The sequence below is a fragment of the Notolepis coatsorum genome (assembly GCF_963971535.1).
Source record: "Notolepis coatsorum genome assembly, chromosome: 18".
Lineage (NCBI taxonomy): Eukaryota > Metazoa > Chordata > Actinopteri > Aulopiformes > Paralepididae > Notolepis > Notolepis coatsorum.
This window is the reverse complement of record NC_140182.1, coordinates 30,329,374-30,348,118: the sequence shown is the minus strand read 5'-3', so window position 1 is coordinate 30,348,118 and position 18,745 is coordinate 30,329,374. Positions and strand designations below refer to the sequence as shown.

Here is an 18,745-nt window from a genome sequence, read left to right as displayed (position 1 = left end):
GATACCATACTTATCAATACAGTCAGGGAATTGTACCCCTCAGTTACAATATGAATGTAATTTAGAAATTAAAATATTATGATCTAAGGTATCGAATGCCTTTTTTAAATCAATAAACACCCCTATTGTTAATTTCCTTTTATCTGTTGCTGTTGTTATTGCTTCAATAATATTCATTAAGGCAGTCGCTGTTGATCTGTTTTGCCTAAAGCCATACTGGCTTTCGCTCAGCAGTTTGTTCTTTTCCACAAAACCATCTAACTTATGCGAAAACAGTTTTTCAAGCACTTTCGAGAACTGTGAGAGTAATGACACTGGTCTATAGTTAGTGAAGCTGTGCTTATCTCCTACTTTGTAAAGTGGGATCACTTCGGCTACCTTCATCCTGTCTGGAAAAATACATGTCTGAAAAGAAAGATTACAAATATAACAGAGAGGTTTGATTATACAATCTATCCCATCGCTGTCAATGGATGTCTTATTCTTTGACTTTGATACAATATAAGATAAGATAAGATAAGATATTCCTTTATTAATCCCCTTGGGGAAATTCATGACAAGCATATGATTTCTGCTTCACTGACATTTCCCAAAAACATAGACTGCAGTACTTTACTATCTCCTCTCCATCCTTCCTGTAATGGTTCATCGTGTTTTTGAATGGCATCTGCCAGATTTGGCCCCACATTTACAAAAAAAGAGGGCGGTCAGGTGGCGTAGCTGGGTTCGAGCCCAGCTCTCGGCGTTGCTACCAGCTTGGCTGGCCGTTCATACTAATACAATTGGCAGTATTAGGGGGTGGGAAAGCTGCCGGGTGGGAATCTGGTCAGGTCTCGGCGCTTGCTAAGCGGGGCAGGACTTGGTGGAGATAGCGTGCCCTCCCACGCGTTACACTCCACCAATGAGAGTCCTCGCTGCCAAGTGGAAAGAACGTCACTGGCTTGACGGCGCACGTCTCGGAGGAAGCGTGAGTTCGACATCAGGACACCCTTGTACCGACTCGTAGGAGAACATGCGAACAACACCAGGTAGGGGACGGGGGGAATTGGCACAACGACTAAATTGGGACGGGAAGAAAATCTGAGAAAAATAGGAGAAAGAGAAAGTAAAAAAAATAAAAAAAACATTTACAAAAAAGAGTTGAATTCATTAACCACCTCATTCATGTTTTTTATAGTCTTACTATTACTAATGAAATGGCTAGGCATTTTTATGGACGCTGATTTATTTCCCATTACCTTATTTAGAATGTCCCATGTGCCCTTTATATTATTTTTATTTTCGCCTAACAATCTATTGTAATAATCTTTCTTAGCCCGTCTCATAATTAATACTAACTTATTCTTATACACTTTGTATTTAGTTTAACCTTCTGTAGTGTGGTAGTGAAACGGGTTAATTCGGCATCCTAATGTGTAACGGGGTTCCTGTAGATCTCGCTGCTGATGGGTGAGCCGTACCTCAGCACCAGCTTGCTGCCCTGGCACTCCCTGTTCTTCTGGTACTGTCGCACCGCCCTGGCGGGCCTCCTGCAGCCCGGAGCTGCCATCCTGCCCCGCGCCGCCAGCCTGCACATGGTCGCCGTGGAGTTCCAGGTGAGAGCAGAGGAAATGCCAGGAAAGGCATACCTAGTATTCTAATATCCCGACGTGACGTTTCTTTTTTTTCAAGTTAACCGGTTAGCCGAACTACCGAGACACAAAAAAAACTAAACGTGCGGTTCACTCATAATGTGATCCTCGCCTTTGCAAAAAAAACTAAATTAATCATAATTGCGATGATAAATGATTGATAAATGTTTTCCATTTATGAATCAAATAAATAAGGACACTTTCAAACTATTGAACATAAGATGGGGAGGAAAACGTGGAAATCGGTAGGTTGAATCAGGTTGATACAAACAACCATTGGCTATAGTGGAATAACTATGCTAATTAGAGCAGTCCGATATTCATTATTATAAACTTCTAAACATCATATCCCAATAATAATAATGTGGATAAGCTCTTATCCCAATAATGAGAATCGCCAATATGATTATCTCCCAATCTGTGATGGGTCACTGTGGCACTTACACACCACCTCCTGTTTACTATTGGTTCTTACACACCACATCCTGTTTACTATTGGTTCTTACACACCACATCCTGTTTACTATTGGTTCTTACACACCACATCCTGTTTACTATTTGTTCTTACACACCACATCCTGTTTACTATTGGTTCTTACACACCACATCCTGTTTACTATTGGTTCTTACACACCACATCCTGTTTACTATTGGTTCTTACCTGGGCCCTATTCCCTGTACCTGGTTCAACTAAGTCGATCAAGAGTCCCATTATCCAGATTCAATTAACCCGATGTTTGAATCCGGGATTTTCCTGTTCCTCGCAGGTGGATTCAGTCTCGTTCATTTGAACCAGACTTGAGACTCCGGATAATTGCGCGCGCCCGCCTCAGCTGAAAAGACAGCAAGTGTCGATAGCAGAAATCCTGATCTTCTAACGGCATTGATTGATTGATTGATTTAAAACTTTATTAACAGATTGCAGAATGGGCGTGCCTGCTGGCAGTATAGGCTTATGGAATGAATAATCAAATGAGATCTTGCTAGCGAAAATAATTAGTTCAGCTCTTTCAGAATAACGATAAAAACAAGCCCAAATAGTATATCTAATTGATACGAATTATATCATGAGGATATCTGTATGTGCTTAGGTATTAATATTATGTACTATATAAATACATGGTTTCCAAAGAGAGGCTTGGAGGGAGGCTTGCAGTTACACTATTAATCAGGTTTTAATCTGTTTCGGACCTAATCCATACATGCATTGAATTGATTACCATTTGGTTTATACCAGTGACACCTCATGTTCATCATCAGATAACAGTGCTTGAAAAGATAAATGCATTTTCTCGAATTCATTCATCAAAAACGTCAAAGGCTCATTCAATTTATCACGTCACGTCACGTCATCAAATCCATCAAACAGCGCATCTCCTCATATATTTTAATCCCAGTTACAATATCACAATAACGTGTGACACTATCACAGTGATACAATTAAATATTCCACAGATTCAGATTCCTCATAATTCATATCCACAATCCGCGCATAGACGCTTCAGCTTGAATGAAACGCATCCGGGTGCTCCGTTAAGCAAATACACAGCGAAGAATATTAAACGAATCAGAGCCAAACACCCGATAGGTTTCATTCATTAAAAATATCCCAGCGGGATTCACATTTGCAATGATCCGTTTAGTGTGTCGCGACTCGCGAGCGCCGTATCCGTATAAATATGACGTGCATTATATTAGGACAAAGTAAATTCATAGGCTGAATATGATTTATTATCAGCGTTACTGCAGACATATTATTTTAAATTTTTTGTGCTTCAAACGAAGCACAAGAACATAATTCAGAATGGTATAATGCAGATCTAGACTGTGAGAATCATTTCAGGAAGCGAGCTGGCATTTCTTTGCGGGGGCGTGGCCATGGTTCATCCAGCTAACTGAACTTAACCCTGCTCTCGACCAGGCTCAAACTTTTTGATCTGTTGTCATAGTGATTTAGACAATCGAGCGTCGGGGAATTGAAAGGTCTGGCTTAAGTCAGGCTATGCTGGATATTATCCGGCTAACTCAGTTAGCCAGGTACGGGGAACGGGGCCCAGTTCAGTGGATCCCAGGGTGTTTGTAATGTGGATATGAAGATGCAAATGAACAGCCTATCAAGGAGACAACATGTCCATATAAAGCACACTCAAGATTATTAAAGGAACATGCCAACATTATGGGAAATGGTAAATGGCTGCTTTTTTTATATAGCGCTTTTATCCAAAGCTCTTTACAATTTGTTACTCACATTTTACCCATTCACTCACACATTCACTCACACATTCACACACCGATGGCGGAGGCAACTATGCAAGGTGCCAACCTGCTCATTGGGAGCAATTAGCGGTTAAGTGTCTTGCTCAGGGAGGAGCGGGAATCGAACCGGGAACCTCCAGATTGCCAGACGACTGCTGTATCTTCCGAGCCACTGTCCCTCTTCTCCAGAGTCAGACAAGATGATATAGATACCAATTTCTTCTCTGTATGTTCAGTATAACCTCTCCCCGGGGTTTTAAGCTAGGCTAGTGGTCCATATCCGCTTCTATACATTTGTGCTAAACTAGGCTAGTTTGCAGCCGGATAGCTTTCTACTGAACGCGCGGAGAGGAGATTGGTATCTATCTTCTTGTCTGACTCTGGAGAAGACTGTAAGCGCATTTCCCCTGATGTTGTTGTCATGTTCCTTTAATTTCCTGCTATTCTCATATTTTCATCCTCTCTATTTTACATGTCTGTCTGCCACTCTTTCTTTGGCAGGACCTGTGGAGGATCAGAGCCCCGTGTGGGATGTGCGAGGGCTTCGACGTGGGGCCCATGGATGAGATGGTTCAGGTAAATACCTAGTCAAGTCTCCATCATTCCTTCTTTCATTCATTACTCATTTAGGTCTCTTGAACAAATGTTTTTTCTCTTCCTCTTTTAATCACCTGCTCTCTGTCACTTCTCCATCCTCTCTCTCCCTCCTCCTTCTCTCCTCTTCCATCTCTTCCCCCCTCAGCAATCTCTAGATTACCGCGAGTCTCGCGAGGCAGAGCCCCACCCCCTGTGGGAGTACCCCTGCCGTGCCCTGACTCCGCCCAGAGCCGTCATGACCTTTGACTTCACACAGTGTGTCCCCCAACAGCCAATCAACAGTCGGGGATCGCTTCCCTTCATAAGGTAAAGAGATGCACAAGAAACACTGTTTCAGTTTCCTGCTGTTTGCTAATCAGAACGTTGCTATACCGTCTGGCTACCCACCCTCCTCCTGAACATCTATCCCCATCGCGTGAATACTTTGGGCAGCCAACATGCCCTTCCGCGTTGCTCTGATTGGCAGAGCGTGCGCATGAGCCGCGACGCGCTCCTCAGCCAGACAGGAATACTAAACTCCGCTTAACGCAATTTATACGCATGGAAGTATTGATTACGCCGTAACGAATCATTAAAAAAATATACCGTTAACTGGAATATGTTGTTTCTTTACACATATGTTGGATTATGTAATTGGTTCGTCATGACAAACCAATAAAAAATCGCGAATTAACCGGTGGCTACAACAACACTCATGCGCGCGCTCGGCCAATCAGAGCAACGCGGAAGGGCATGTTGGCTGCCGAAAGTATTCACGCATCCCCATCACATACATCACATACCTATAACATCTATCTCCATCACATACCTATAGGGCTGTCCACGACTAAGGATTTGGATGGTCGACTAGGATTGGCAAAAATTTGCCGTTAGTAGACTATTGGTTGACAAATCTTTTTTTTTTTTTTTTTTTTTTTTTTTTATCATTCCATTTGGGCTGTGTGGGGTGTTTAATGTCTGAAGGAGTCGACTGAAGGCTTCTTGTCCTCTGCAAAATCATGCAATTGGTCCACTGATGGATACATCTTGATATTTGTCTAGTCTAGTGTGTTTATTAGATGGGTGAAATCCTCTTTCAGTGCCTCTGTGCCTGTTTTCGTAGGCAGTTAGCCTCTGGTATGCGTGCCATTAGCGTTAGCCACGCTTCTAGGCCTCTTTTCTTTCGGAAAGAATGAAAAAAAAAAGAAAGAAAAAATGTTTTATTATATTCGACTAAGAGGTTGGCCAGTCGACTACGGCTCCTTTCGACCGATTAGTCGACTAATCGATTAATAGGGGTCAGCCCTACATACCTATAACATCCATCACATACATCACATACGTATAACATCCATCACCATCACATACCTATAACATCCATCACCATCACATACCTATAACATCCATCTCCATCACATACCTATAACATCCATCACCATCACATACATATAACATCCATCACTATCACATACCTATAACATCCATCTCCATCACATACCTATAACATCCATCACCATCACATACATATAACATCCATCACCATCACATACCTATAACATCCATCACTATCACATACCTATAACATCCACCCCCATCACATACCTATAACATCCATCACCATCACATACATATAACATATATCCCCATCACATACCTATAACATCCATCACCATCACATACCTATAACATCCATCACCATCACATACATATAACATCTATCTCCATCACATACATCACATACCTATAACATATATCCCCATCACATACCTACAATGGGGGAAATAAGTATTGAACACATCAACATTTTGTTCAGTAAATGTATTTCCAATGAGCGTATTCAAGCGAAATTTGCACCAGACTTTGGTATTAACTCAAGAAATCCAGACAAGAAATCTAAACATTAAAGTCCATATGTAAATAAAGTTATGTGTAATAAAGTGGAATGTAACAGGAAAGAATTATTGGACACACTAAGAAAAAGCAGTACACCACAGCAAGGAAAGGCAAGGAACTAGCTGAAAACCAAAACTAATTAGGAGGCAACTCTACCTCATATCTGTGCTAATAATGTAAACTGGGTTAGAATATATTGATGGGCTATAAAATGTTTTTTTTGTTACCAAGGTGCCACACAAGAAACATCAAATGATTGGTAAAAGCAAAGAGCTCTCAAGACCTTCACAAAAAGATTATTGCAAATCATGAAAATAGAATTGGCTAAAGACGTATTTCACAACTTCAGAATCTTCCAGTAAGTACCATTGGGGGCATTATCCATAAGTGGAAGCAACATCGCTCCATCATCAACCGGCCATGCACAGGTGCTCCTCGCAAAATGTCTGATCAGGGAGTCAGAAGGATACTTAGAAGAGTAGCCAAAGAGCCATGGACCACTAGGAAAGAGCTCCAGAAGACTTGGAGGCAGAAGGTACAACTGTGACAGAAAGGACCATAGGCAATGCACTCCACCGCCATGGCCTCTGTGCGTGCTCAGCCCACAAGACTCCACTACTGAAGAAAATACATGTTGAAGCTTGTTTAAAGTTTGCCATACAACATTTGGACAAGCCAGTGAACTACTGGGAGCATGTACTCTGGTCAGATGAGACCAAAATGTTACTTTCTGGCTGTCACACAACACACCATGTTTGGAGGAGAAATGGCACTGCACATTACCCGAATAACACTATACCAACAGTGAAGTTTGGAGGTTGAAGTATCATGGTGTGGGGCTGCTTCTCCTCTCCTGGTACTGGCAGACTTCATATCATTGAAGGAACAATGAATGGAGCCATGTACAGAGAAATTCTTGAGAGGAACTTGCTGCCCCCCACCAGGATGCTGAGGATGAGACGTGGGCGGACCTTCCAGCAGGACAACGATCCAAAGCAAACGGCAAAGGAAACTCGCAGTTGGTTTCAGAGAAAGAAAATCAACTTGTTGGAATGGCCCAGTCAATCACCTGACTTAAACCCAATTGAACATTTGTGGAAGAATCTGAAGATCCAGATTCACAAGAGGCCCCCCCCCCCCGCAATCTTCAAGATTTAAAGACAATCTGTGTAGAGGAATGGGCCAAAATCACACCTGAATACTGCGGGTGATTAGATACATCATACAGAAAGTGTCCTTGAAGCTGTCATTACAAACAAAGGCTTCTCCACTAAGTATTGAACTTATTTCAGTTAGTGTGTTCAATACTTTTTTCCTATGTCATTCCACTTTATTACACATAACTTTATTTATGTATGGACTTTAATGTTTAGATTTTTTTTCTGGATTCCCTGAGTTAATACCAAAGTCTGGTGAAAATTTCACTTGAATGGCCACATTGGAAATATATTTACGGGACAAAATTCTGATGTGTTCAATACTTATTTCCCCCATTGTATAACATCTATCTACATCACATACCTATAACATACTGTATATCTCCATCACATACATATAACATCTATCTCCATCACATACCTATAACATCTATCCCCATCACATACATCACATACCTATAACATACTGTATATCTCCATCACATACCTATAACATCTATCTCCATCACATACCTATAACATCTATCTCCATCACATACCTATAACATCTATCTCCATCACATACCTATAACATCTATCTCCATCACATACATCACATACCTATAACATATATCCCCATCACATACATATAACATCCATCACCATCACATACCTATAACATATATCCCCATCACATACATATAACATCCATCACCATCACATACCTATAACATCCATCACCATCACATACCTATAACATATATCTCCATCACATACATATAACATATATCCCCATCACATACATATAACATCCATCACCATCACATACATATAACATACATCACCATCACATACATATAACATCCATCACCATCACATACCTATAACATATATCTCCATCACATACATATAACATATATCCCCATCACATACCTATAACATATATCCCCATCACATATATATATAACATACAATATAACATATATCCCCATCACATAGATAATATCTATCTCCATCACATACATATAATATCTCTCCCCATCACATACCTATAATATCTATCCCCATCACAACACCTAACATTACATACATAATAACATCTAGCCCCATCACATAGATAATATCTAACTCCATCACAACACCCAACATTACATACATAATAACATCTAGCCCCATCACATAGATAATATCTAACTCCATCACAACCCCCAACATTACATACATAATAACATCTAACCCCATCACCCATCACAACACCCAACATCACATACATAATAACATCTAGACCCATCACCCATCACAACACCTAGACCCATCACAACACCTAACATCACATACATAAGCGTTCAACATTGTCGTTGACTGTCTTTCCTGTTTTTGTGCAGGAGTGGTTGTTGTCATGGCGTTGCACTGTGGATGGAGTACCAACTGTCTGATGACATCACAGTCAGCATGGGTCTGAAAGGACCAATCGGTGAACAGGTGAACACAACTGCAGCCCGGTCATCATTCACAGCTTTAATCATTTAATTATATAATTTAGTAATTACTCTGACTCGATATTTGTCAGACTTTCTATTAAAAAGGGGAAATATTGTGTATCTTTTCAACAAATATATACCGTACGACTTCTTTGAATCTTTGCAAAGTAACTAGTCTGAATCTAAAGTAACTAGTCGAAATCTAAATAAACTAGTCTAAGTCTAAAGTAACTACGTAGGCGAAATCTAAAGAATCTAGTCGAAATCTAAAGTAATCTAAATAAAGGATTCTAAATCTAAAGAGATTAGTCTAAATCTAAAGAAACTAGTCTAAATCTAAACGAACTAGTCTAAATCTAAAGAAACTAGTCGAAATCTATATAAACTAGTCGAAATCTAAAGTAACTAGTCGAAATCTAAAGAAACTAGTCGAAATCTAAAGTAACTAGTCGAAAATAAAAAGAAACTAGTCGAAATATAAATGAACTAGTCGAAATAAAAATAAACTAGTCGAAATATAAAGAAACTAGTTAATCTAAAGAATCTAGTCGAAATATAAAGTAATCTAAAGAAACTAGTCGAAATATAAAGAAACATGTCTAAATCTAAAGTAACTAGTCTAAATCTAAAGTAACTAGTCTAAATCTAAAGAAACTAGTCTAAGGGCGCGTTCACACCTACGCTGTTTGGTCCACTTTAAGTGGACCATGGTCCCTTTAGATTAATAGTCCGTTTCGTTTGTACAGGTGTGAACACAAACCGAACTATTTTGAGGACCAAACAACCGAACCATGGTCCTCTTGAAAAGTTGGGACTCGGTTTGTTTCAAAGTGGACCATGGTGCGTTTGCTGTTGGTGTGAATGCGATCGAACTTTATATAGTACCTAATCTAGAGCAAATGAGTGACAGACGCCTAGTGGCGGCTGGCGCGCGACCCAACTTGACAGCGCCAAGTGACAGCTTGCACGCGACTCAAATTAATGACAGGCGCGCGGACAGTCTCTCTCTCTCTCTCTCTCTCTCTCTCTCTAGACTCGCGAGGACAGTCTCTCTCCTCTCTCTCTAGTCGACTTGCGCCGTGCTCGTAATAGTATCTCTCTCATTACGCTGCCGGCAACTGTTTCCGTTTGTGAGTGCTATAGTCCAATAGATGCAACTGTATGTCCTTTGTTTACAAATTTGATCCGCACCAAAAAGGGTAGTGTGAACGCAGACCAAAATCAAACAATGTATCATTTTCACATTTGGTCCACCAGAAAGTCCGGACTATCCCCGGACTTTCAGGTGTGAACACTCCCTAATATAAAGAATCTAGTGTAAATCTAAAGTAACTAGTCAAAATTTTAAGAAACTAGTCTAAATATAAATAATCTAGTCTAAATATAAATAATCTAGTCTAAATCTAAAGAATCTAGTCTAAATCTAAAGTAATCTAAAGAAACTAGTCTAAATCTAAAGTAACTAGTCTAAATCTAAAGAATCTAGTCTAAATATAAAGACACAAGTCTAAATCTAAAGTAACTAGTCTAAATCTAAAGAAACTAGTCTAAATATAAAGGAACTAGTCTAAATATAAATAAACTAGTCTAAATCTAAAGTAACTAGTCTAAATCTAAAGAATCTAATGTGAATCTAAAGTAATTAGTCTAAATCTAAAGAATCTACTATAAATCAAGTAATCTAAAGAAACTAGTCTAAATATAAAGAAACTTGTCGAAATCTAAAGAATCTAGTGTAAATCTAAAGTAACTACCGTACTTTTCGGACTATAAGCCGCGGCTTTTTTCCCCATTTTTCGACCCCACGGCTTATATAACGGTGCGGCTTATATGTGGACAAAACCCGAAAATCGAAATATTGCTTTTTTTACTGCATTGAAATGTTATTTATCCTTATTTGCTAAACTTAATACAACTTGTAAATGAGTTAATTCTTGTTATTTGTCCGACAGTATTGTGTCCCAATGTCATTCTCTGTAGAGGTGGGAGTCATTCTCTGTAGAGGTGGGAGTTATTCTCTGTAGAGGTGGGAACTTAAAGCTCAATATAAGAGGCCATGCACCACCACCCACAGAATCGAGAAAGAGCAATCAATCTGTCAATCCTTTCCGTGTCCGGGCCGGGTGAGGTTTCCCGTGTTGAGTCAAATTAAGCCGCAGGCTCCACTCCTTACATATGGTAATTAAACATTAAAACACATGCGGCTTATAGTCCAGTGCGGCTTATATATGTACACATCATTCAATTTAGCTGCTGCGGCTTATAGTCAGGTGCGGCTTATAGTGCGAAAAGTACGGTAGTCGAAATATAAAGAAACTAGTCGAAATCTAAAGTATCTAGTCTAAATATAAAGTAACTAGTCTAATTATAAAGTAACTAGTCGAAATCTAAAGAATCTAGTGTAAATCTAAAGTAACTAGTCAAAATCTAAAGAATCTAGTCGAAATCTAAAGTAATCTAAAGAAACTAGTCTAAATATAAAGAAACTAGTCTAAATATAAAGAAACTAGTTTAAATCTAAAGAATCTAGTGTAAATCTAAAGAGACTAGTCTAATTATAAAGAAACTAGTCTAAATCTAAAGAATCTAGTGTAAATCTAAAGAGACTAGTCTAATTATAAAGAAACTAGTCTAAATATAAAGAATCTAGTGTAAATCTAAAGAAACTAGTCTAAATATAAAGAATCTAGTATAAATATGAAGTAACTAGTTACTTTAGATTTACACTAGATTCTTTAGATTTCGACTAGTTACTTCATATTTATACTAGATTCTTTATATTTAGACTAGTTTCTTTAGATTTACACTAGATTCTTTATATTTAGACTAGTTTCTTTATAATTAGACTAGTCTCTTTAGATTTACACTAGATTCTTTAGATTTAAACTAGTTTCTTTATATTTAGACTAGTTTCTTTATATTTAGACTAGTTTCTTTAGATTACTTTAGATTTAGACTAGATTCTTTAGATTTTGACTAGTTACTTTAGATTTACACTAGATTCTTTAGATTTCGACTAGTTACTTTATAATTAGACTAGTTACTTTATATTTAGACTAGATACTTTAGATTTCGACTAGTTTCTTTATATTTCGACTAGTTACTTTAGATTTACACTAGATTCTTTAGATTTCGACTAGTCGAAATATAAAGAAACGAGTCGAAATATAAAGTAACTAGTCTAAATATAAAGTAACTAGTCTAATTATAAAGTAACTAGTCGAAATATAAATAATCTAGTGTAAATCTAAAGTAATCTAAAGAAACTAGTCTAAATCTAAAGAATCTAGTCTAAATATAAAGTAATCTAAAGAAACTAGTCAAAATCTAAAGAATCTAGTCTAAATCTAAAGTAATCTAAAGAAACTAGTCTAAATATAAAGAAACTGGTCTAAATCTAAAGTAACTAGTCTAAATCTAAAGTAATCTAAAGAAACAAGTCTAAATCTAAAGTAACTAGTCTAAATCTAAAGTAATCTAAAGAAACTAGTCTAAATCTAAAGTAACTAGTTTAAATCTAATTTTAGTTGTTTATTTTCCATCAGCTCTTCTTCCCTTGTGTTGAACACAGTGTTTCTGGTGGGTCTAGCAACATGCCACATTTTAAATAAAGTATTCCCTTCCCTGCCTGGCTACCCCACACCCAAGAGTGAAAACCATTTACAAACGAGGCATACATTAGGTAGTTTGATTAATTAAAGCCAATTGATTGCTTGTATTCACCTCGTCATGTCATAACGTGCATTAATTGTGAACAGCTTGTCCTCTTAAGCCCTAGCCATATTTTCTGAAAATTTGCCCAATAGTACATACCCAAGTAAATGGAAGATTGCTCCACTTTTACAAGGTCCATTTGCATGTTCTGGGTATCTAAGGACATCTATGGGAGGGAATGTATTCTCAGTGTCAGAAATATTGTGTCTGTTACTATGCTTGAGTAAATTGTAATGAACCAAAGGAGAATATAAATTATTATATATTTGTTTTTTTCCATCTTGGAAGGTGAATAACACCATGCTAACATTGATTGATTGAAGTGAAGAATGAACAAAGGGCAGATGATTTGCAGGGTTTTTTGTAGATACAGTACTGAATTTTGCCATCCGGACACATGCTATTTGAAATATGAATATATAATATCAGGCCTATAAATGACCTTATTATGGCTAAGTCATACAACTATGGATCGGGCCAAATCTCCTCTTTCCAGTGGCAGAGTTCAATATGGATTTAGTACCACCAGGCGCCCGTTACAGGGCAGCAAAGACAGAGAATCTTGTACCGGGCCGATCGTGTTTAAGAGGTTAATCTGAAACTTTCAAACCCAGGCCAAACAGCAAGGAGTATATATGTATTTTCCCCAGCACCTAAATAACACCAAATCCAGAATAGACAAAACCCATTTTCCATAATATGTCCCCTTTACCATTAAGGCTGACCAGAAAGCAGCGTGGAGGAGGTGTTGCAACGTTCACTAAGACCTCAGCCCGGGACTTCCTGCGCCCAGAGGCTTGTGAGTGCTGCACACTCTGCCTTCTGCGGTTTCTAATGTGAGATAAATCCTTTCTCCCCTCCCTCTCCCCTCCCCCTCTGTAGGGCACGTGCGAGTGGAGTCGTCACAGGAAGCAGGGAGTGTACTTCTTCGGGTCCCCTCGGGACCGTTCAGAGGACGGCAGAGACGAAGTGTCTTACAACTTCACCTTCCAACCCGGCTCAGGAGAGATCAAGATGGAGTACTCTGTCAACTCCCTGTGATCTGCAAAAACCACTCGCAGAGACTTAAACTCCTTTTTCTTTTTGATCACATTTTTCTTATTTTCTTTTTACAAGGAACATAAAACATAACTAAACACAATACAGTAATAATAATAGTTAACAGGACTTCACAGGACAATAATAGTAATAATAATAACAATAATGACAATAGAATACCAGTTCCACCCCGGCCCCAGTCAACCAAGGCGTCCCCCAAGGCTCTGTACTTGGCCCAATTCTGTTCACCATTTACATGCTCCCCCTCGGTCAGATCATCCGCCGCCATGGCCTCAGCTTCCACTCCTATGCTGACGACACGCAGCTCTACCTCTCCACCAAACCATCCACCCATCTCCCCCACACTCTCTTATCAACTGCCTTCACGAAATAAAAACCTGGATGTCAACTAATCTTCTCAAACTCAACAACAATAAAACATACCATGCTCTGTAAATAACTCATGTACAGATACCGATATGCCTACTTTGTTTACTTGTTTATTGCACTATGTTGCTCTATTGGTTGGACTCTATTATTATTATTATTACTTGTATTATGCACATCGTTGCGGGCGAGACCCCCCACATTTCACTGTATACCTGTATGCCGTGACAAATAAAACTCTTGTATCTTTTGTATCTTGTACTGAACTCATGGTTGTGGCACCCAAGGCCCTGCTCCGGAAGGTTGGGGATCTCACCCTCAACATAGACGGCTGCTCCATCTGCCCAATCCATCCCCAAAGGTCCGCAACCTGGGCGTTATCCTGGACTCCACCCTTTCCTACCAAGCCTCCGACCATCACTTTCAGACTCCACAGCTGAGACCCTCATCCATGCCTTTGTAACCTCCCGCCTGGACTACTGCAACGGGGGGGGGGGGGCTGTCAACATGGCACAGAGTTCAGAGAGATGACAGCTGAGGGAAAGAAGCTGTTCCTGAGGCCATGTCCAGATTAAAACGATTTTGGTCGTTTTAGGCAAAGTATTTGATCGTTTGCACCGTTCTGCCACACGGAACTGTGTTCTGGCAGCCTGAAGACGGTACTTTTTGATACCAGCTCCCAGAGTGCGCAATTCTGAGGACGCCCCCCATTGTGTCACCATCTTTACAAGCGATACGCGTCTTCTCCTGAACCGATGACGCCTCTCCCTTACCCCGCATGTGAAAACATCACAACAACAATGGCATGTACAGCTATTGAGCTTGATCGGGCTTTTACAGCTTTACATGCTGTGCTCTCTCTATCTGTCTGAAGCGGAGCAGGTCTCTGCTGTGCTGCTTACACACAATCCCGACCGAGGCGCACACACATGCTCACACACGCGCTGTGCTCTCTATCTGTCTGAAGCGGAGCGGGGCTTGTGTTACAGAAACTATGCTTGATCGGGAGGCTACTGTGATGCAATACACGATACTAACTAGAGATTAGAGTCACATAGCTGGCCTTTTTCTGAAAACCCAACATACAGTAGACAGACAGAGGGCCCCATAGTGTCCTGAGGGGAGTTGAGCTGCCCCCACACACACACACACACACACACAGACGGAAGCAAATAGAGATATCTGACAGTATGTTTCACTGCAAGTCTGCTTGACTTGGGAGCGGAGGTTCCTGTAGTGTCTCCCGGAGGGGAGGAGGGAAAACATGATTGGGATAAGAGGTCTCCTTGACAATGCTGTGTGCCGTCCTCGGACAACGTTTGTGATGGATACTATAGACTCAATAGTAGGGAGTGATGTACCGGTGATGCCAAAGAATGACAAAACTATCTTTGAATAAACTCAGAACTGATGTCAGTCTTAGATGGCGGAGCATTTTGCATTATAAAAATTTTACTGTACTTTTCATAGATTTCATTCACGGTTTTTGCTGCACTGTCAGGGGTGCCTGGTGGTACTAAATCCAGATTGAACTCTGTCATTGAAAAGAGGAGATTTGGCCCAATCCATAGATGTATGTATGAGGTCATTTATAGGCCTGATGTTCTATATTCATATTTTGTGTCCGGATGGCAAAATTCAGTACTGTATCTACAAAAAGCCCTGTAAATCATCTTGCCTTTATTAATTTGCTTAGATTTTTTTTGTACACTTGATCTCAAGAAGCTGCTGAATGAGCTCAGTGAGCAAATGTTTCATGCCTGATCAATGTTAGCATGGTGTTATTCACTGTCAAAGATGGAAAAACAAATACAAAAATAAAAAATAATTTATATTCTCCTTTGGTTCATTACAATTTACTCAAACATAGTAACAGACACAATATTTCTGACACTGGTAATATATTCCCTGAGGTCCATATTATGTCCCGGACCCTAGATACCAAGAACATTAACCTTGTAGAAGTGAAGCAATCTTCCATTTACTTAGTACTATTAGGCACATTTTCTGAAAATATGGCTTACAGCTTAAGAGTGTGGCATAGTGGGGGGTTTGCCGGCGCCATCTGGCGGCGCTCAAAGTGTTAACAGGTTAAGAGTTTGAGTTTATTTTATCTTGTTTTCCACTGTTATCTCTTCAGCTATAAGAGACAGATGTATGGTATTCTGGACTTGGCCTAATCATATACAAACAATACAAATCTTCTCAGATTGATTGATTGAAAATGTTATTAACAGATTGCAGAATGGGTACAATACAGTACAGCTCAATACACACAATTGGGGATGCAGACCAGAGAAAGACTTTCGTCTTGTTTACATTAGGGCCCCCCATTTTCAATTCATCATATGACATACATGACATACAGATAGACAGTACTGCTACATCTATACATTTATGACATACCAGATTTACAAATACAGTATTGTTTGTGATACAAAAAGTCTAAAAAAGAGTATATACATCTGACGAATAAACTGTATATTGGAGGAGGTTGGGTAGGTGGGGTGGGAAACTGTACATTGGATGTGGTTGGGTAGGTGGGGGGGGGGGGGGTAACTGTACATTGGATTATCGACGAAACCTTACTTGGTCCCAAGAAGAGGGTCTCGTGTATTATTGGGTTAGGACATTTACTGTACAGTCATTGGAGGGGGTTGGGTTAGGACATTTACAGGGGCCAGTTTCGAATTGCAGCCTCCCGTAGGTGCTCTTTGAGAGTGGTTTTGAAAGTGGGTAGTGATTTACATTCCTTTATAGATGGCATGCACATTTCTTGATTCTGAATGAATGAAAACTTTATTTAACAGATTGCAGAATGGGTACAATACAGTACGGCTCAATACATACAATTGTTAAGGGGATGCAGACCTGAGAAAGTCGTTTGTCTTGTTTCCATCAGGGTCCCCCATTTTCAATTCATATAGACATTTATGACATACACAACATACATGACATTTATGGCATAGGGACATACAGTATAGGTATTTAGTACTGATACATTTGTGACATAAACGGTATTCCAATATACAGTACTGTTACCCCTAGATCCTGACAGAGTATATACATATGATGGGGAGGGGACTGTACATTAGGAGGCGGTGGGTGGGTGGGAGAGAAATATACATACGGCGGGGAGGTGACTGTCTATTAGGAGGTGGTGGGGGTTTTGGGCATTTATGGTGGCCAGTTTCGAATTGCAGCCTCCCGTAGGTGCTCTTTAAGAGCGGTTTTGAATGTGGGCAGGGATTCACATTCCTTTACAGCTTTGGGTAGGGCGTTCCACATTGTTGTGGCATAATTGCGAAACGTGTTTAGTCCCTTGTTTGAGCCGAATCTGGGTTTAACATGATTTGTTGAGCTTCCTCTGGTGTAGTGGTTGTGGTATTCACTGACCTTTGGGAAGTATTTTGACATGTACATGGGCACCCCGGTCGTATAGTGTATCTTGTAGACCAGGCCCATTGCAAGTTGCTGTACTCTGTCGTCTACTCTAAGCCATCCTAGGTTGTCAAAGTGGGCAGGGGTGAGGTGGGTTCTGGGGTTCAGGTCAAGTAGTAGTCTGACCAGTTTGTTTTGTGACGTTTGTAATTTTGTTTTAAGCGCCTTTGAGGTGCTTTGGTACCATGAGGTGCACGCATAGTCATAGTACCCTTGAATGAGTGCTCCTGCCAGAGTCTTCAGGGTATTCTTGTTTACCAGAGAGGAGATCCGGTACAAGAATCTAGTTCGTTGGTTGACTTTTTTTATTACATTGGATGCCATTCTGTCACAGGAAAGATTTGCCTCTAGGATGGAACCCAGGTAGGTAATTTCGTCTTTCCTTGTGACAATATTGTCACCCACTGTAACTGAGAAGCCGTCGGTCTTGCTGAGTTTGTTATTTGAACCGAAGAGAATGGACTCTGTTTTGCCCATGTGTAATGATAGTTTGTTATCAGCGAGCCATATGCAGATTTTGCCTAGTTCCGAGCTGAGGGTTTTTTCAACCTGCAACTTGTTCTTGTCAGAGACCAGCAGGGCTGAGTCGTCCGCAAACAGGAACAAGTTGCAGTCACAGGCTGACGACATGTCATTTGCATAAATTAGGAAGAGTAGCGGTCCTAGTATCATGCTTCCTTGTGGAACACCACAGCTCACTGTGAGGGGGGGGGATAGAGTACCGTTTACCTCTACCATATGTTCTCTCCCCTCCAGGTAGGATTGCATCCAGCTCACTGATAAGCTATCAAAACCAATTGCTTTTAGCTTGTCCATTAGAATGGAGTGATTGACAGTGTAGCGGCACCTGCCTGTGTCCGCTTCCTGGTAGACGGGGAGTGATTCGAAGGCCTTTTGTAGGTCCAGCATGACCATGCCGCAGTATTTGCCCGCGTCCACCTCTTGTTTGATTGGCTGAAACAGTCAAGTTTAGACCGACGTTGTTATTTTTCATAACACACTCCACGTGATCCCAGAACCCGCCCACAACCGAATTATGTTTTTTTTTATTACAGCGCGTTATTTTTTTTCCTAGCCGCATTTCTCGGAGACGCTCTCTGATTGGCCGACGCCTGTTTCTACACTGGTTAAGCTTGAATGAATGAAAACTTTATTTAACAGATTGCAGAATGGGTACAATACAGTACGGCTC

The 18,745-nt window shown here is 40.2% G+C and overlaps 1 protein-coding gene across 1 annotated transcript in view; it reads left to right on the top strand.

Moving 5' to 3' along the window:
• LOC311245561 (exocyst complex component 3-like protein) overlaps positions 1-14,364 on the top strand; it is a 96,621-nt gene extending 82,257 nt beyond the window's left edge. Inside the window, exons 26-30 of the mRNA XM_084335455.1 lie at positions 1,434-1,595; positions 4,389-4,463; positions 4,630-4,790; positions 8,878-8,974; positions 13,570-14,364. Of these exons, the coding sequence (XP_084191581.1) occupies positions 1,434-1,595; positions 4,389-4,463; positions 4,630-4,790; positions 8,878-8,974; positions 13,570-13,728 (654 nt within the window). The 3' untranslated portion in view covers positions 13,729-14,364. The remainder of the gene's footprint in view (positions 1-1,433; positions 1,596-4,388; positions 4,464-4,629; positions 4,791-8,877; positions 8,975-13,569) is intronic.
• The last annotated feature ends 4,381 nt before the right edge of the window (positions 14,365-18,745 follow it).